General features: G+C 39.4%; 1 protein-coding gene across 3 annotated transcripts; it reads left to right on the plus strand.

The window, feature by feature from the left end:
* Positions 1-888: 888 nt before the first annotated feature.
* Positions 889-20,357, plus strand: LOC122639674 (probable protein phosphatase 2C 76). Of its 3 annotated transcripts, XM_043832577.1 has the most exons (10): positions 890-1,184; positions 1,251-1,331; positions 1,428-1,749; positions 6,016-6,143; positions 6,781-6,879; positions 7,885-8,043; positions 10,082-10,168; positions 10,851-10,942; positions 19,572-19,646; positions 20,106-20,357. In XM_043832577.1, the coding sequence occupies exons 3-10, from the start codon at positions 1,484-1,486 to the stop codon at positions 20,241-20,243; spliced, it is 1,044 nt and encodes a 347-aa protein (XP_043688512.1). In that variant the 5' UTR covers positions 890-1,184; positions 1,251-1,331; positions 1,428-1,483; the 3' UTR covers positions 20,244-20,357. The 3 variants fall into 3 exon arrangements, with proteins under 3 accessions (XP_043688519.1, XP_043688512.1, XP_043688505.1); XM_043832570.1 differs by having other exon boundaries at positions 890-1,331; XM_043832584.1 differs by lacking the exons at positions 19,572-19,646; positions 20,106-20,357 and adding an exon at positions 11,090-11,134 and having other exon boundaries at positions 889-1,331.
* Positions 20,358-21,151: the final 794 nt, after the last annotated feature.

Raw genomic sequence — 21,151 nt, forward strand, 5'->3', positions numbered from 1 at the left:
ATAGCCCACACGATAGGATTGAGAAAGTAATCATAAATCCCTAAAAGTTTTGCAGGGAGCATATCGCCCATCCCAGACACAGTGGGGGCGAAATGACAATCTCGCCCCCTAATGAAAGAAGGAAATTGCACCTCATGATGCTCTCCTGTGTGCAGTGGCCATGCTCCCCCACAGTGAACTACTGTCCTCTTGAGTATTTATAAAAATCAACTAGCATTCGTTTAGGCCTGATTTGGTGTGATTTCAATTCCGAAAATTGTTTGGTTTGATTTTTGCATCTTATTTCAGTGAAATAGAAATCAAGTGATACAGAAATTATGAACTGTTTCAGAATTTATATTTCATTTGATTTCACTCATGCTTTTTAATGAGCACATGCCACATGGTTAATTTGATGGGTAAACTAGTAAGTTCATATTAAAAACAAAAAACACTATTCTTCTTTTTCTAATGATCTCACCATCACTTTGCCACCAACACCCCGCCACTACCATGGCTATCACCACCATCAGCACCCTTCTCAACGAAATATAGAGAATCTATTCTTAGAAATTGAATTACCAAATAAATTTTTTTTTAATTCTTAAATTATTTCCATATTGATACAACCAAAATAATTTCAATTTGTTGAGTAAAAATCTGTGTTGACTATTTCATGAAATCAATCCGAATTTGAAATAAAAACCATACCAAATCAAGCCGCTTTCATATTTTAATGCCGAACGACACCATCACACGTGAGAGTCGAGAGGTTGAAAAGCGAAAACGGGTGCATGGGGACTGCCACGTTGCCGTTCTTTTTTCGTGCCAGCCCACTGTGGCCGGGCAATCTTCGCTCTCTATCTCTTTCTTCGTATCTGTGATTTGTGAATCCACTCCCCCCCACCCCTGTTGAGAAATACTACACAAAGGAAGTAGAGTGACGTTCGGAGCTCTCTTTAGGGTTTCAGGTAACCTTGATTCGATTCCGTGACGGAGAGAGCAGTATTTCTCTGTCTCGATTCAGGTAAAACAATCGCGAATTCGAGCTGGATCTAGCAAATGATTTTATCAGAAGGTCGTATCTCCGTCACTCTTTTCGCATGCTCGAATCGCAAGATCTTCGATGTGAATTATTTTTTCTTCAATTACTGTTAATTTTTTTATCCAACATAATTGAAGATTTCAAAGCGGGATCTATTATTGTAAGGAGAATTCTTTCTCGTTCTGTAAGCTATCCGATTCGATTGATGAATCACTAAAATGCAAAGTATTCAAGCAGATCTTCCTGAATTGTTCAGTTTAAGAAGCCAAAGAGTTTGAAAGGGGGATCCATCGGTTTTTCACGCTAGGTTTGTTATATCGCCCTGGTGATGTTAATGCATAGATCTATCTGGAATGAATATAAGGTTTTCCATTCGATAATTTTTTCCCCTGTTTATGTGCAGTTCATTTGGTTCATCGTCACAAAGTTCTGGCATTTAGGCCAAGATTGCTTGTTTAGATGTTATGCAACGCCAGCTTAAGGAGCATAGTCCTTCAAGCTGGGCATATCAGGGTTTTTCCCAAGGGAAGGGTGCAGTTGAGGGATCTGCGTTGGGGATTGGGTTCAAGAGTTGGCGCAGAGTGTCCATCGAGTCGCAAATTTAGGGCGGCCAAAGCGATGATGGTTGACACTGGTGCAACTGCTGAACGAGGAACCATTGTCGACATGTTGCCGGTGAAAGAAAACATGGAAGATAATGACTGTGCTATCGGAGGATTGGGAAGGTACTGCTTCTTCTTTTTTTGGGGGGGGGGGGGGTGGGGTTGGTGGTAAAAGGAAGGTATTGTTATATTACCTGCATTGCCATTCTCCCCTATTGTCTATTCGTTATTAGGTAGATGCTTTTGATGACTTACTTGATGTCTTGCCATATTCAGTAGGAGTGTAGGACCTATGCACAAAGACTCAAATATTTAAATTGAAAGGTCAACGTGTGTATATGGCAATGAACATTAGTACGTAAACAGATCAGTGTGTGATTGTAGCAATGAACATTAGTACCCAAATTCCTTCAATAATTCCTATCTCCTAAATTCTCACATATTTTATTCTTATCTACGCTTATGAGTTTTCAAGTGTAGTTTGTTGCAGTTTCTTGTCACACTACACATTTTACTATTAAAGGAAAATATTGGATTACAAAATCAATTTCTTAACTTTTTAATGTGGCTGTTGATTGTTTGGTCAACGAATGGACCGCTTTCGAATTGATTAAATAGATGGCCCTCAGTTGGAATTACAACTGGTTTTTCCAGTGGAGTGGAAGATTGATTGGCCTAAATATCAATACAAAGTTACAAATTATTGGACATTTAATGAGACTTACAGTCTTAAATGATTGTTGAGGGTATAGAAAGGCTGTACTGGGTGAATTCATGTTGTTTGTTTAAATTTTTGGTCGGGGTCAGCATGTTGAGTTGAGTTGAGTAAGTGGCATGATCCTTATTTGTCGCTTTCATTTGTCATGACTCTGATGTATGGTGTGGAGTGTTGGGCAGTTAAGAAGCATCATATAGATAAACTCAGTGTAGCGGAGATGGGGATGTTGAAACAGATGAGTTGCAAAACTAGGAAGGATAAAGTAAGGACTGATTGTATTTGAGCTGATTTGGGAGTAGCTCCGATATGTGATAAGCTACAAGAAGGTCGTTTCAGGTGGCATGACCATGTTCAACGGAAGCCTTTGGATGCCCTACTATGGAGGAGTGATTTAATTTAGATTGAAGGAACCAAAAGAGCTAAGGGCAGACCTAAATGACCTTAGGAGAAGTACTGAGGAAAGAAATGCATAGCTTAGGCCTTGTATCAAGTATGACCTTGAATAGAGCTGATTGGAGGGCAAGGATCCATGTAGCCGACCCCATTTAGTTGGGATGAGGCTGAGTTGTGTTGTTGTATTTGCCCTCAGTCTCTCTTTGCAGCACTTTAAATGCCTAGGGTCAAGCGACTGAGAAAGTGTGCCATTGTCATCTAGTGTACGTATGTCACGATGATGTCAATGTAAACTTTTGAGAGGTTTCCACACTCCCACAAAGGATCTTGATGAAATATGTTACCTGGCAATCTGTAGTGGATTTGTGTGGATAATTGTGTAGGATATCATCACAGAATATATGGTGTAGTTTTTAAGTTGCATTAGGTCGATATTGGACCTAGGCTAAGATACAGTGGGCAAGTTCTTTGCTGCAAGTAGGAGAAATATCTGAGCCACACAGTAATATATTATCACCATGGGTAGAAGTTCAAATCACTGCTCAATTATTATATATTGAAGATTAATGGGAGATCCAACATAAGATGCGACTCCCAAGTTGCACAAGCTGTTCTCTCTCTCTCTCTCGTTTTCTCTCTTCTTCTCTTTCTTTTTCTCTCATTATTGACATGGTATCAGAGCTATAGGCACTGTTGTAGCTCTCTTTGATTATTTTCTTCTTTTTTCTCAAGACATCTATCGGCATTGAAGTGTTCGTTTGAAATTGAAGTTTTGAGCTTTCTCTTGTCTTTCGTTTGAAGGTGTGCAGCACCCTATGCTGTATTTTGGGACTGTTTAGAGACTAGTTCATGTTCTAAATTAAGAACTAGGTCTCTCTTTATGTTATTGGGTGATTTATGGAGTGAAGATTTTGCTGGAACTTGAAGAACACATATCGGCAGCACCCTATCAGGCTATCAGGGTTTTGAGATCGATTTTTTGGAAGCAATTTTTGAGGTTGCTGGAATTTTGGGAGCTTGCTTGAATTTTCGGGAGCTACTACAGAGGCTAATTCCCTATTTGGTTCAGCCTTTTTGAGAATCGATTTTTGTTGGGCTTTCTGACAAAATCGATATTGGTCAGGGTTTTTGGTAATTAAATTTTTTTCCAGAATTTGTATTTGTTGCAATTTCACTCCATCCTTTGGCTGTGAATAATGTCTGAACACTCGAAGAGCCACCGGCAGGGCTGGAAGGCCTGGCGCAAGCAGGCAAGGCCACTGGCAGGGGCTTGAAGGCCTGGCGATCACAAAGGGGACCCTCCAATGACCCTTGGAGGGTCTGGCGGGAGCACGGAAGGCCACTGGAGGGGCTGGCAGTGGCAGGTGGTGGCCTGCGGAGGGCCGGCAGTGGGAGGTCGACATGATTGATGCAAAATGACGCCCTAAAGGAGGGCAAAAAAGGCCACAAGGGTGGCAGTGACCGTACACGATAGGGCGGCAGCTGTAGGCTGCATGATGGTGGTTAGTGGTCAGCGATGGTTATCGTGTTTCGACATGCATTAACACATGTTCAGTCAACCATGCTGAACCAAGAGGCCAAAGTCTTGGCGGTGGTAGCGGCGGTGGACTGTAGGGAAAAAAATCCCTAAGGGGATTGTGCTTTGATAAACTTATGCCAAGTTGTGAGAGAGAGTCGCCGCCGCTAGAAAAAAAATCCCTAAGGGGATTGTGCTTTGATAGACTGATACCAAGTTGTGTGAGAGAGTCGTCGCTGCTAGAAAAAAAAATCCCTAAGGGGATTGTGCTTTGATAGACTGATACCAAGTTGTGAGACAGAGAGTCAACCTAGTTATGACCCTTCCCAGACCCCGCAGTGGCGGGAGCCTCATGCACTGGGTACGCCCTTTCTTTCTAAAATGGCATCAGTTATAACTTGGTGGAGCCTTTGGAACTTGTATCCATAACCGTGAGGTTCAGTCTACAGAATGTAGACTTCATTCACAGCGTAACTGTCTCTATTCCCTATAGGGAGGTGGCCGATGAGCTCAACCTCGAACCATTATTACCTATTACTTTCCCAGGAGTTCATATCAGTTTCTAGTCCATAAAAGCTTTTGTTGGAATGAAGAATGATAATTGGCACCATGGTTTTAATGGAACAATATGATAGTCATTTCATCCGGAGACCACTTTCCAGATTCAAAAACAGAATATTAGGAATCGTGAGGGCACCATGGTTTAAGTTGAATGATATTGTTGTCATTTTTGTTTGGGTAACAACATAGCTTTCAATTTCTATATCTGTAATGGTATATCAGGAATAATTGTTGGTACTTGGTAGCATGGTTTGAATGGAATGGCATTATGGTCATTTCTTATGGGAACCAAAATTAAATAAACAGAAAATTCAGTCGCAGAAAGGGAAGAGCTGAGGCTTTCCTCTTTGAACTTGTTAAACAGGCTGGGAACAAAATGCTGAAATCTATAGAAATAGAATTCAAATATACTGTCATTATTGTTAATTTCGTTCATTCTGTTTTGGGGGAAAAAACAAAAAAACTGACTGGCTGTATTTATTCATATCTCAATTTCCATTAATCCTATTCATTTTCTCTGTGCATTGATTCATGTATATATGTATATATGTGTGTATAAATTGTGTCAAGAACTGATATATTTGGAGAACCAATCTAAATTACCTTTGACACTTCTTAAAGGTTAAGATTTTTTTTTATTTTTTTTTGTGGGAAAGATTTGTGGCAATAGTTGGTGTTATTCTGGTATATCAGCTGGGAAAATATCCACTATTTAGGATTTCATGTGTTCCTGATCTGAACTATGTTTTAAAAAAGGCGATTTTTTTTTTGTTGGCAACATCTTGGTTGGACCATTACCCGAAAATATCATGGCCAGATGAACTACCGGTCCTCTTTGTTGCCTGATTCTGGCTGGTTATCAAAGGCATATGTAGCTGTAACATTGTTGAAAGTTCACGGCATTGAACAATCACCCCCCCAAAAAAAAAATTATTGCTTGGATGCTGTGGATCTCTCTCTCTCTCTTATTCTTTCTTCCTTTGTTTCTATTTTCCCTTTTTTAGTTGTTCAATATTGTGAGGTCCATTTGATTATAGTTATACAATCTAGATTGACATAATTTCTGTCTTGGGTGGCTAATGGAAAGCGGTACCATTGATGAATAGTATGAGATGATTACTTGATTCCTTTTCATGAATGGAAATGTTTCATGGTAAGACGGCAATACGGTTAGCTCATGCATTTTTTTGCTGGTTTTCAGTGAAGATGGAAGGCTGAGCTGTGGCTATTCGAGTTTTAGGGGAAAGAGGGCAAGCATGGAGGACTTCTTTGATGTTAAAATGTCAAAGATTGATGGTCAAACAGTCTGTCTGTTCGGAATATTTGATGGTTGGATGTTCTTTTCATTACCACTAAATTTTGGTCAGCTTGTATCTCAAGTATAATAAATGGTTATTAAGGTCTTTTTAGTTTATGCATAGTTAGAAGATATGTGCCGTAAATTGAGGGTTTCAGAAGTTACCATTTTATGGGTCTCACCTTAAAGCTTTAATAAATCAACTCTATCTAATGAGCGTAATCATCTGATTTACCTCTTCAATTTCGACATGAAAATAGTTCTTGTGAACGACAACCTTTCTCCCCAACCCTTCCAGCTCCCACAAAGGAAGAGGAGGATGGGGTAAGGGTTGCTATTGGTGGATCATTGAATAAATTTTGATTTTTGGTCTACATGATCATTTGTCCTGATATTCTGGTTTCATGACAGTTACCCTCTATTATTTTTGGACTTTAAATCAAGGATTGAGGGACCAGATTGTTCTTAACCAGCCTGGATTGGCTGATACTTAACTAGATTAGCTTGAATCAGCTGATTCTAGCTGAATCTAACTCAGAGTGGCTAAGGTCTATCCCAATTGGATCCAGACTATTCTTAAATCCTTCCTATAAATTAATGCTGTAATCTTTTTCCCTTGAATTGAAGTACAGGATTTTAGATTTTTATGATCATAATGTGTCATGACAGGTCATGGTGGTTCTCGTGCGGCTGAATATTTGAAGGAACATTTATTTGAGAATCTCCTGAAGCATCCAAAATTTATGGCAGATACCAAATTGGCCATAAGTGCGTTCTATATTTTCAATTCCATATGTAGTGCATTATCTCCTACTTCTACATGTTTATGCACATTTCAGTACATCCATTGCAGCCAGTGATCTGGTGCAGGAAGCTGCATAATTGGAATTAATAAAAGATGTATATTTGCCTCGGAACAAGTGAAACCTGATGGGAAATAGTATCTTATCTTTTCCTTTTCTCTCTTACACTTTCTGTTCTTACATTTGACAAGGCAGAGAAGAAGAAAGAAGGAAAAGATTGCCATAGACTTGGTGATTAAATGGAAAAGATCCGTTTTTTAACAGAAAAAAGACTAGAAGGACCCTGTTGTGCCAATAAATATGCTTACTTCTTGATTTCAAATGTGTATACATAAGAATCCAAGTTGTAGACAATAGCTCTAATTTGGTTGGCATTTGGCAGAGTTGGCTAGCTTTGTCAGTCTCAGCTCACCACCCATTCAAGAACTTAAGATAATTTATTTTTCCTTAAAGAGCTAGAAGAGGACTACTGGAATAAATTCAGATGCTTGAATTGACTTCATATGATTATGTTGAATTATTTATTCACCCGTATCCCTTTTGGATAGTCCGCCCTTTCCTACAAGGTTGGCCTTTTAGAGGAAGCGGTTCCAACAGATTATATGAACACCTGGTATAAAACAAGGGAAAAGAATTACTGTCCCTTTTTTGTTCATAAAGAGGCAACAAATCCACATAAGCTGTAAAGGAAGTTAAATTTTGATCTATGTGGACCGTCTCTCTTCCAGTTTGGGAGGATACGACTTTTTTCCTTGTTCCATTACCAAGGATAGATGACCATCCACAATTGGTATTTGAGATTTCAATCAACACTTTAGTTCACAAGGATAGTTGTCAATTTTACTATTTTGTAACTAGTTGATTAAACAAATTAGGGATTTTTTGTGAGGTTGCGCATTGTGTGGGAGTTTTCCCATCTTCTAATGAACTCATTGCTTTATTTCTTTGGTAATATCGGGCAAGCTTGCAGGTGAAACATATAAAAAAACAGACTCGGACTTCCTGGATGCCGAAAGCAATACTTACCGTGATGATGGTTCTACTGCTTCAACAGCAGTTTTGGTTGGTAACCATCTATATGTAGCAAATGTAGGAGATTCACGGGCAGTATTATCGAAAGCAGGCAGAGGTATGCCATACATTTTAGGTTGCAGTTCATTTGATAGCTGTTGATGGCTTAGTAGTTAGCAAGGGATTTCCAGATATTGTTGTAGTCAAATTTAATAAAGGGGCAATGTCCATGTTTTTTTAGACACTATATTTTGAGGACTTTATTTTCTGGATAGGGATTCTAATGGTTTTGGAAGAACATTTCCACAGGAATTTTTTTTTTTTTGGGGGGTGAATATTTCCAGTGGACTTTATTATCATATGCTTGGCATTTTCTTGCCTTTTATTCATTTCCAGAGTGATTTTTGTGAGTGGAAACAATCTAGGTGATGGTTATGGAATAGCTGGTGTTGGTTGGAGGTTCAGGACTCCAGAAATGGTTATAAAATTTTGAATTTGTTTAGGTATTCAAGTGGCTATTTCCTGGGACTGCTTGGGTACTGATATTCTGGGTGAACTTAGCACCCAGAACTGTTTTCTTGTGCCGTGCTCTAGCACTTGAGACATGGTTCAATACTGGAGCACCTAAAACGGTCTAAACAGTTAGCTTGCTCTTTCTTTATCAGATGCACATAAAACATGATTTTCTCTTTCTTTATCAGACACACATAAAACATAGTTCTGTTTCCCTGTCCCCTGCAGTCACTCATCTATGTTGTTCTCTCTCTTTTTGACGGTTTGACAATTCATGACTCCTAAATAAAAAATATTTAAATTCTGAAAATGTTAATACTAATTACAAGTGAGTCATTGTAATTGATATGACCACACTTAATCTTTCCTCTCCTCATCCCAAAGAGGGAACAATAATTCCTTAGTTTTGATTTAAAATGTAATCACAAATAAATAACTACCATATGGTGCGTTAAACTGATGCATCCATGTAAGTTTCAATAGCAATTCCTCCATTATTCTCCACATCCATTTTCCAAGGCAAGGAATGTGGATTCCTTTATATTCATGCATTTCTAAATGTTTCTAACTTTTGAGTGTTAGGGGACTATTTCACACTTTAGGATATCGAAGAATATCATATATCAGACATACCCATTTAGTGGGATAAGGCATTGTTGAGTTAAGTAGATTTGTAAATCTAAATGCTGCCCCACTAGGATCATATGCCTAAAATCTAAGGTTTGAGCATTGAGGCTTGGCTGAATCATTCACAGGCTTTATTATGGCTTCTGTTAAACTAATAATGGTACGGGATTGAGATGTTCTTTAGGAGTTAGTGTGCACTACAAAGTATGGAAATGGCTACTGTTTTCTCCCTTTACTTTGTTGGATTTATTCAGGATGCTTTGGCATGTCTAAGTGTTTGTTTAATTTGATAATCATAATGGACAGTCAGTTGGCAATTTTACTTTATTTTTTCAAACTTAAATAGAATACCTGTTATTTAGACTATATTCTGCTGGTGAGGGATTGCCTTTGAATATTTTTGACCCCCCCCTTTTATTTTTATTTTCATTTATATCGTTTAAGGAGATATCTAAAGATGAAAAGTGCTATAGTTGCTCATGGTCTTCTTGTTTGGCCTCTTGGACCATTTACTTGTTTATTTTGTTTACCTTAGGGCCACAACACTCATCAATGTATCCATATCCTACTATATGCTGTTGACTGGTTGAATCTAAAATGCCATTCTTCTTTGTCAAGGTTCCTATCTTTGTTTATTTTATTTGGTTGCCATTAGCAGACTAGGTCAGAGGAAGCAAACAAGATATTGCTTACTTACATTAGGGAAGTCATGGCTACATGCATGTATACATATAAGCCAAAGAGAAAGACTGAATTTATTTGTTACATTGCCCTTATCGAAGATACATAACTCCAGGCAAGCATCTGTTATCCAGTATTCCATACTGTTCTAGTAATTGTCATTCCGCATATTTCTTCTGTTTCATCACCTGAAGTTTCCGTTAGCAAACTCTGGGTTACTTAGCAGAGTGTGGACTGTGGAGTTCTTTTGATTTGATTCACAATTAATTAACTAAAGGAATTGTTAGTTTAGACCGAGTTCCCTAAAGATGGTTCTTGTTCTTTCTGCTGGACAGCAATACCTCTATCTGAAGATCATAAACCAAACAGAAGTGATGAGCGAAAGAGAATTGAAAGTGCTGGAGGGGTTGTTATGTGGGCAGGTAAGATTCCTACTGTTCTTGGCCTAATAAGTTTTTAGCTTTAAAGGATATACTAGTCATTTGACCATGTATTCCAATACATAGATGTGCAACAGAAGATGCAATTTTGATGTAGGCCTGGCAGTTCGATGGTTTCTTCTTTTCATTGGGGTGGGAGGAGGGGGGGGGGGGGAGGTTGGGGCAGAGATAATCTTCGATTCAATCCAGGAGCATCTTGCATTTATGCCTTTTGCTGGTATAGTTGTTGCAGCTATTTTCCGATGACTTGTTACTTTTTGACCTTTCTCTGGACACTTATGCTACTCAGAACCCAAAAGAATGAAGATGATCACATGTAGGATACGAAGATCTTATGTGTTGAATTTAGACCTCTCGGCTTGGTAGCTTTAAGCCTCCATTTAGTAATGACTATAGGGGTAGGATCTACACGCCGCCTGCTTGTATTGGCATCTTCAGCCAAGGGGCACACTGGAGGGAGTGCCTTAAAAGGGGCCTCACATGGTCAGGGAGGAAACTAGAAAGAGAGTCTCAGGGAGGAGAGAGTGTGTGAGAGCGTGTTTACTACCGACTGTGTGTACTGTTTACATCATTTTCCCTAAACTATAAGTGAACATTTAAGTTCCTTGGTTCCCTTTAGTCAACAACTAATGTTTATTCTTTTATTCCTGTCGTGGTCTTTCAGGTACTTGGAGGGTTGGGGGTGTGTTGGCAATGTCCCGTGCTTTTGGCAACCGCTTACTGAAGCCGTTTGTTGTAGCAGAACCTGAGATTCAGGTATCTAAAAGCCTTCCTTGTGTTGACTGTTGAATTTTATGATTTTAATAATTTAGGATTGTCTTCAATGTAGCAAATCCTTTTTTTGTTCTGATTTTGAGATCATTGTTGTAATACGTATCAACATTGGCCTAGTTGACTCAGCAGCTGGAAGAACCTGGTGATTCTAGATCTTGATCAGGTTTAAGGATCATTGGAGTTTCTAAAAAATTTTTAGAGATCACATGTTTATTGATGTGTTGGGAAATTCTTTCCAAATATAAATTCTATACTGTTATTTTCTTGTTATTTGGAGGTAGTTCTTAATGTCTATTGCCTGCAAACCCTGAACTGTGTAGCTACGTTATCCAGAGTTGGCACCTTCCCTGCCAATGGCATGTCCATAATCCATATATTTGGACACTGGGGGCAGATTCGGCAATGGGGGTTCCACCGATTTGGGAGAATTTTCCCTCTCCTAAGTCTTGTGAGGCAGTGTAGGGCTAGTCCAAACAGACCCCTAAAGGGTCCACATGAGTTTGGTTATAACCAGCCCAAGCCAGAGCCTATTCAGGCCATCAATTTAGGCCCATAGGTCCAGCCAGGTTCTGCCCCAAATATCCACCGATCAGCAGTTTAAAGGGGGGAGATTCCTATCAGATTTTGTGGGGCCCAGCTTGGACTGTGCATGAAGGTTTGGCTAAGTTTTGTAGAAGACTCTTGAGAGATATTCTGTGGGGCTCAGGTAGTTTTTAATTTCAGTTTTTAGTTTTAGAAAGTAACTTTTATTTCATTGTACTAGAATCTTAAGAGTTACTTTTTCTGTCCATCTCTCCCACGCATGTAGAGTTTTCCATGTATTTGCTTGCTTTATTTTATAAATACTAAATAGACAAAGGGAGGACACCTCCACACGATTTTAGTAAATAAAGAAGCCTTGTGCTTGTGCTGATTAGTTCAGTTGCTGAGTGAGTCAGTTGCTCTGTGAGAGAGTAATGGTGACAGGCCATGGGTGAGAGACCCCTTCCTTCCCTATCCCCCACTTTTCCTTTCTTCTTTAGTTTCTATTTATTTAATCTGCAACCTGTGTTACTGTGAGGAGAATCGAGACTTTTATTTCTGCTACTTAAGTTGCTGTCCAGTTAGAATATTGAAGAGGGTATTGAGGTTATCAATTGGAGGACTCAATCTTATTGGCTGAACCCTGCGGTTGCAGATAAGGGGAGTTTTTCTTGCTGTTAATCTCCATCCAAGACCAGGTCAGCAGTAGTTATCTCCTCCCAATCGGTTGTGGTAGGTGGGTTAATTTAACAGTTTCTGTTTGACCTAATCTTCCTAATCTCTGCCACATTGGACCAGGACAAGGGCCAGTCTGAAACTGTGTGTTATTACCCAGGTTCTTTCCCCATGGATGTGCTGTTTTAGAACCCTTTTTGGCAGAATCGAGATCCAACTTTTGAGGGGGATCTAACCACCAGAACAGGGAGATATTTTGGGGCAATATAGTGATGTCCAATACTGACCTTCGACCAGGGTATTGAGCAGATCAGAGGGTCCGATCTGGCGCTACATACAATCACCTGATTCTGGAATTTCACTTGTTAGATTCTGAATATTTAATCCCTGTTGCATATCTAGCCACATTGGTTCTTCATGATATTTTGGGGATTTGTTATGCTATTGGTCTACTACACTTGACTAGATTTGTAGCCACATCTGGAAGTTTGACTTTACTTTTAGGGGCACTGTTCTCTGTGCCGCAGCGCAGCTTGCACCCAGGCACATGGGGGTGAGCGCAATGACCTCCCTGCCCTCTGCACAGGCTGCCCATGTGCCTGGACGCCGGCTGCGCTGCGGCACAGAGAACATTCTCCCTTACTTTTGTTAATTCTTTCTAACTCTGGTTTTGAGATTACCTGTGATCCTGTTAAGGGGTAAGTTTCCTGAACTCTTGTGTTTCGCATACCCATCCCCATTCCCCATCATCCTGTCCAAAATCCTGTGTTTTCCCCTTTCTTTTTTTTTTTTTGGGGGGGGGGGGGGGTGTTGGAGTAGAATAAGAAAACCAGAGGAAGTGGAGGAGGGGGAAAGGAAGGTTGGAGAAGGAAGAACAATGGAGTGGGCAGAGGCTGAAAGCAATGGGAGAAGAAGAAAAAGAAGAAAGAGCATAAGGGAGGGACTGGAGGATATGGGCATCACGCAACTGTTTCACTCTGGTAATCTGCATCCCTCTCTCCTCTTTCTTCGTTACAACTATTTAACCAACATCTCTTTCAGTCTCAACCCCCTGATGACGACTCTCTCTCTCACAAGTCCCTGTTTATAAATTCCTATTTCAGAATCTCTCTAATGATTTATGTGAGGATGATTGTACACCCAGGGTCCACACCTGCAACTATAGACCCTGATTCAAAATTTCAACTTTGGGTAATTCTGATTTAGAAATTGGAATCAATAAAGATATTATCTTGGGTTTGAATGTTTGATGCTTTTATGTTTAATTGGGCAAAGGTATCCAGGATGGCTTGTCCTGATAAGCTTGTGAAAAGGGCCCAAATGTCTGACACATGGCAGGTCGGATGACACCCAATTTTTTGGATGTGTGAACCCCAAGGTTTCCTGCGTACATGTCGAGTTCCAGCCCACATAGAGTGTGCCAAGTGGAAAAGAAAGCTTTGAAAATTTAAGGACTGCAGGATGGTGCATGGACATACACGTATGGCTAAAAACTTCAAGGATGCATGGACATACATGGAAAGTTATTTGATTGAATTTGAGTCTGACATTCGACATGTGGCTAATCCATAAGGTGTATTATTAATCCAATGTTAGGTGAAAACCAGCTGTCCATGTGGCTAAAAATCAGTGCAGAGTCATGTTAAGCTTATGAGAACGGGACAAGAAATAGAACTTTTTGCTTTTATTTTATATGCTGAGGAATACTGATGTACATCTGCAAACAACAAATAGGAGTGAAGTCACAGCCTGACAAGTAAGATATCTTTCCAAATTGTCTATCTGTTACTAACGTTGTTGCGGATGTCTAGAAAGCAGTTGATTACTCCAGGTAGAATAGATGGATCAGATGTTATCTATACTTGTTCAGATTGTTTTGATCTAGGACATCCATGTGGTAGGTATCTGACCTACAAAATGATATGTTGTAAAATTGCAGACCCTCGAATATGTGTACCATGTATAAGTTAGGGAAAGGAGTGGCTCTTGTTGCTGGTTCTGTTTGTAATTGTTGAACCCTTTGTTTGGCTGAGTATCATCGTACATGATATGAGGTTTTAGTAGAGGGAGTTGTAAGAGTTGTGTGGTAGTGGGTTTTTGATGCAGTAGTGATGCAGATAAATCAGTAAAAGTGGGCTAATTTTAGTAGGAATAAGTGTTGGGTTGGGTCCTGTACATGTTGGGCCTTTGGTCCTTATGGGTAGGAGGCAGGAATACGGGATTTACTATATTAGGTTAGGTTGAGTTGTTTTAGTTTATTTAGGTTATTGTTATTTACTTGGTTGTTGAGGATAGGATAGAGTCTTGCATGAATAAAACACCTTTCCTTACTTTGGATAGAGTTGTAACCTTGTGGGACACCTATTCTACCTATTTAGTTAAGGAAGAGTTTTATTGAGGTGGAATTTCTCTTATAGGATGTTCCTATGTTGTTTTCACTTCCTGATTTTTCTTTCCTATTGTAGTTCTGTTTTTAGTTTCCATTAAAGATTAGGGCTTTAGAGAGCCCACATGATTTTTACAATGAATGAAAGCTTTGCTTTCTCAAGTTCTGTGGTGATTCAGAGTTTTGTTCATCCAAGACTTTACCCTATTCTTAACAACCAAATAAATAACAATTACTTAATAAAATAAAACAACTCAAACTAACCTAATAAAGTAAATCCCGTACTCCTACCTCCTACCCTCAATTTAGGCCCATTAAAGTGGCCTTTTATGATGAAAACCATTGGACCAAAGGCCCAACATGTTTAGAACCAACCCAACACTTAATTCTTGCTAAAATAAGCCCACTTTTCTGATTCATTCGCGTCAAGTAGCATGTGCTTGGTTGGACTGCATGATCCAATCTGGAAGCCCAAACCCCAAGGAAAACCTGGTTTAAACTTGGATTTAGACTGGATATTTAGGGATTTATCTTTTTAGTTGTGGTTATTCTCGTAATTTTATTTATGGGAGTTAGATGACATTAGGAGAGTTTATTTCAGTCATGGAGTCTGGACAGGAGTAGAGAGTTCAAGTAGTTTCAATTTTTGTTTTAGGATATGATTACGAGTCTCTTTTATTTTCTTAAAATATGATTGTAGATTTGTAGCCCATCGATTAGATTTGAGTTGAATGAATAGATTGTCCTTTTATGGTTGTTGGTTTTGTGCATTGGAGACAACAGGTGTGAACCTCCTCATGTCTCCATTCTATTTCCTTATCTTCTTCTTCTTTCTTGTTTCTTCTCGTTCTATCTTATCTGGCAATACCTTGTTTTTAGCGTCAGTTTGGGTCTAGATAGAGAGAACTCAATCTCTCTTGATGCTGTTCCTTTCCACCTCAAATCCTGGAATCTGATACCCTACCTGAGAGTTTCAAATCAACATTCAGATCTGGTTCCTTGTCTACTGTCTGGCGGTCTGGGTTAGTTTCAGAGATTATTTATTAACACAAGAGGTTGGCAATCTAAATCTGAATATTTTCATCTTGATTGGGATTCGTACGAGAGAGATATCCCACCTGAAATCAGACCAGGTTCACTGGAGGTTTTTTTTTGTTGCAAGGTAGAAGAAAATAATTCTTCTTATTTGCAAGGAAGGCCAATTTCTTCATAATTTGTACAAAAATCCCTACTTTCTAAACTTATTTCTGTCTACCCCTATTCTTGTTTTAACTTCCAGAAACATCCTTTTACTTCACCAACTAGTCCCAGATTCTGTTTTCTGGTCCCGAATTTCAGTACATTTATGTAATATCCATTGCCCCTTAGATTTGTCACCTGTGGGCCCATAGCAACCCAAAATTAGTGTTTGGGAACCCGAGGTTGCATTAGTTCTTCTTTGTGTCATTGGATGAGTAAATAACAAAAAATCCAATATGTCATTCAGATACCTTATATAACATTACTGTATGGGAGATTCTCTTCGCCATGCATGATCCAATAGGGGATCTTACCAATCAACATCCAGCATTCCTGACATGAAATGTCTTTTCCCCATTGAAGCCGACCATTCATAGCAAGCAGTAGCTGGAACTTGTGATCTAGGTAACGTGTTTCATGTGCTAACATAGGGAACTAAGTGGATGCCTTGAGCATATGAAGGTGGACTAATGGTAGCTTCATAAACCTGAGGGATAATCTAATTTCCCTATGTAATCAATGAGATTTGCCAATGCATTATGGGTGATTGGATGGTGTACGAACCAGTCTTGTCTTTGAGTTACCATTACATGCATTTTTCTTTACCTTGTGCCACAGGCTGCAATTGAATTACCCTTGTGATCATGCATTTGAGAATTAAGAGATTTCCTAGGTTGGACATATTGGATTGTGGTCCTAGATCCTGGTTGTGGCTTATGTTTAGTGGTATACTACTGTATACCTTTATTAGACATAGCTTAGCAAAAAAGGGCGTACTCACTGCACAGGTTCCCACCACTTCAGGGTCTGGGAGGTGCAGATATGTAGGCAGCTTTACCCCCGCTTCGCGGAGAGACTGTTTCCTGATTAGAATCCGCAACCACTAGATCGCAATACAGCAACCTTACCATTGCGCTGAAGCCCGCCCTCATGCATGAAGAAGCCCATGACAAGCAAGAAAGTGGTGTGTCCTCTGGCTAGTACGTGCCCCTATTGCGCTGTTATGCATTAATAATCTGTTTTCATGGTCTCTCCAGCTGCAAATATGTGTTGTATAGATCTCATGGAATTTCTGTGAAATACATTCTTAGAGCCAGAGACATGAAGTTCCAGAGCAAATTATATTGCTTTGAATGTCTCAACTTGCATGCTCTAGTGTAGGGGTGGTGTTTCATGATATTCTCACTCTGGTGATCTGCCTACCAATGTGGATTTACCTGTTGATGTCCATTTCTGGGATTGGATTTAGCCATCAAATGTTGCAACCTTGGGTTGATCCAATATCCCGGTAAATCACATTTTTAATGGTGTTCTAGGTGCAGATGACCTTAAATAATATAAAGACCTGCATATCTATATTTGTGTGTTGGTATAGATATATATTCTGTGACAAGAGTATAGTACTAAATCTCGCTGAAATCGGTAATTTTGACCTCACCGAGTTGAAATGGTTGCTCGAAACAAAAAAATGACCAGATTTCGGTTGAAATTTCAGTGAAATGCCAAAATTTCGACTATTTGTAGCATCTCTCCGAAATTTCAACGAGATGTTACAAACCCATGTTATAAAAATGCAAGATCTCGTGAGTCGTGACTCATGATCAAAATTTCAATCGAGAGCTCTCTAGTGAGACTCATTTCGTTCCTGGGTGCTTTTTTGTGATTTCTTCGCTTTTTTTTGTGAATCATTTGAAAAACATCATTGAAGGTTTCTAGCACATCATTTGCTTCTTCTTGGTGAGGATTTTGCCACACTCCACTGTTTCAGGTAAAACCCCTTTCTCCAAAAATATTTTTTTTACAAAACATATGGAAAATGCACATCAACTCCATTGGACCATGAGTGGGATCGATCCTGCACATCGCAGTAATTATTATTAGTAGACACTTGTATTAGGAAAGTGTGTTGACATTACAAATTATGTACTTGATTCTATGACTCATTGACTCTATGTTTGTGTGATATACATGTTTTACTTGCCTATTATGTCTTCTAGTACTTAGACAATGTGTAGGTATACATTAGGATTCGATCGTATACCACCAATCAAAGCTGCAAATCCAAAACACCACTTTGGATGACTATTTTTACAATATGAAAATTTATATATATAGCCTAAAACAAGGCTTCCATGAAGTATCAGACCTTAATTTGACTTAAAACCCACCGAAACGGCCAACCGAAACTTCGCGCGAAAAAGGACAAGATTTTGGCAAAATTTTGCTGAAATTTCAGTGTATCGGAAATTTTGGTCTAGCCGAAATGGCCCTCCGAGACGAGATTTAATACTATGGACAAGAGTAAGGTCCTTGTAATGTTCAATACCAGAAGAATATACTGATAATAAACTGATGTATGCAAAAATTATGTGATCAGTATATGAAATAACCAAATAGGTTAAACAAAACATTCACCAAGGTTGGGGAATTTTGTAGTGTTCACTAGTTGTCACATGGTGGGAAATCAGCATGGGTCCCATGTTGGACCCCACTCCCATCTTTCTGGTTCAAGTCGTCGGTTCAATATGAATATGTAATAGGGGTCAAAACATGGTTCAAAGTTATATGAAAATGCCACAAAAACTTTAGGTTGGCTGGGGGTGTTTGTAAATTACTTTTGACGCACTTTTAACCCATACCATGCTCATTTTGGTTTGGAATTTGACCAATGAGATGGGTGGGGGCTCCTTTCCAACATGGACCCCACCCAAATGTCTACTGATGCCTACCAGGTAGCAGCTCGTGAACTTGCAAAGTGTAATGCTGGTGTATCTTATCAGCCCCTAAATAATGATAATAATAGTTTGTAAAGTTTATTATTAACTAAATTTTGTCCAAGGGAAAATCTGAGTATCTGTTTTACATGTGGATAAGACAATGCCTGAAAAAGCAGCTTCTCAGAAGATAGAGTGTTCTAGTGACACAGGCTACAACTACTTTGGAATCATCTGGAGGAATTTGAATTATTGGATGATAATTGGTTTTCTTGGTGAGTACCCTTTGAGTGGAAGCTCTAGATGGGTGGTATTTCTGCTAATTGGATTGGAGATGTTGAATCCAACTTGGGATGGATAATGTGCTTTTGGATTTCATGGCCACCATCTAAGGATTTTCTCCCTTTTGCATTTTCACCTATCAAATGAATGGACCTGATGTGGCAATTCTGACTATTCGATAGATAGGGGACTCTGGATTTGCCTTGTCAAATTTCGAAGCCAAACTCAATCATATGGCATACTGACTTACTATTGAACTGTTCCCCTTCCCTTGTATTATACAACAACAACAACTCAGCCTTATCCCAACTAAATGGGGTCGGCTGCATGGATCCTTTCAAAAGCAAAGTAGGGAAAATTGAGGACCTCACAAAGGGAAATGAAAGTAAGAGGAATGAAGAATAAAAATGAAGAAATGAGATGAGAAAAGTGAGAAATGGGAAATGAAACATGAAAGTAAGAGGAAAGAGGATAGGGTGATAAGGACGGCCTATCAACAAAACTTGAGGACCAACTAAGCACTGTACATAGAAGAACCCATTGGTGCCCACATAAAGTAGCCATCCCCTTGGATGGTTACTGATAGGAGTATGGTGATGTAACAGAGGAAGCGCTCAAGTTTGTAGTGATTGATTTGCTGTTAGAATAGAAGACCTATCATGAAGACAATAGCAAGTGTTGTTTTTGTTGGTTTGCTCTCTAGATTTGAGTTGGTGTGATTGCAGGCTGATTTGCTACAGCTGTATATGATGGAGGTCTTTAACATGAGGTTGATTTTCTCTCTTTTTTTCAGGAACAAGAAATTGATGATGAATTTGAATGCCTGGTGCTGGCCAGTGATGGAGTCTGGGATGTAGTACCGAATGAGGTCAGTTTCCCCCTCATCTTGGATGTCTAATTGTTGGTTATTGTATTCTCCTCTCTGGTAGGTTTATTTTTGGTTGCACACTTGCAGTTCTTAGCTTGTGATGGTTAGCATTGCCCTGAAGATTAGATACCAGAATAAAGGCTGCAAGATTCATCATGACATTATTAATTTTTATTAAGCTTTCCTTTCCCAGTATCTTTAAGAATTTGATAGGTACAAGCTCTCTGATTTGGGAACTCCATGTCTGATTTGCTTGTGTGCTAAGACCTAGTTTGCCTAAGGCTGGGTACTCAAATTGGATGTTCCAGGCTGATGTACATGTTTCTGTTCTCTGGCTTTTGTTCTTTTCAACGTTTTGGCCATACCTTGACGTTATTGTGTTGATCTATTGCTGCATCATTCTTTTACAAAGAATCTCGTTACTCTTAATTACTTTCTTGATTCTATCATGCATGCTAGGATGCTGTTTCCCTTGCAAGAGCTGAGGAAGAACCTGAGGCAGCAGCCCGGAGGTTGACAGAGACTGCTTATACTCAAGGCAGTGCGGACAACATCACCTGCATTGTGGTGAGATTCAACCATGACAAAGCAGAATAAGGTCATCCAACTATCAGAAAAAACTTGTTTGATTCCATGTCTAAAATTATTTTCATTTGATAATTCTAGATGGAAATGTCCATGTGCATAGTTGTTTGTGTGAGTATTGACGAGCACTGCTGGTACTGTTTGTTACATTTTATCATTTTTTGGTTTTTTTTTTTTAATTTTTTGGAAGGGGGGGGTGGGTGGGAAGGGTTGGGTAGGGATGATATGGTTGTCCTCGTTGGGGAAACATGGACCTGTTTATTTGGTGCTTTGTCTATATGTTCTGTACCATATTGGGGCAACAATGCTGTTAATCTATGTAGGTTTCAAAGTATGGTGTCTTGTTCGGTCAATTTCGTTGAAGTGGTTTTCCCAGTTGTCTAGGGTACTCCATTCAGAACCATTGATTATCTATCCCCAAACCCATTGGGGGGAGGAAGGGGAGGGGGAGGGTTGATCCCCAAAAAAAATTAAAGGGAGACAAAAATTAAGCTTTCTTTTTAATTATGGAAAGGTGGTGGAAGAGGGAGGGGGTGAGGTTATTAGTCTATTACAATCGCAATATGACAAATGTTTCTTACTAGGAAATTGTTAACTTGCAGCAAATTTGGGCTTTTGGGGGGTATTGGTCAAACCATTGTTGCAAAGCCATGTTTTGATTTGGACGAGTCACCCGGTTGAGTAAAAGATGGCAAACCGTGGTCAAGAGTTGTGTAGATTCGGTAGTGTAAAGAGTGACCAGATTTAGTCCGAGTTTTTCGGTGTCACAAGCGACTTGGTATAAGAAATTCACTTTGTCGGGTTCTCTCTCTCTCTCTGTCTCTAGCCAGGCGTCACATATGAAGCAACACCACTGCTGCCAGCATTGGTACCACCACCACCATATCTGGTGGCGCATCAGTGAAGCTGAATCCGTCTGA

Source organism: Telopea speciosissima, chromosome 1 (assembly GCF_018873765.1).
Source record: "Telopea speciosissima isolate NSW1024214 ecotype Mountain lineage chromosome 1, Tspe_v1, whole genome shotgun sequence".
In the NCBI taxonomy this organism is placed as follows: domain Eukaryota; kingdom Viridiplantae; phylum Streptophyta; class Magnoliopsida; order Proteales; family Proteaceae; genus Telopea; species Telopea speciosissima.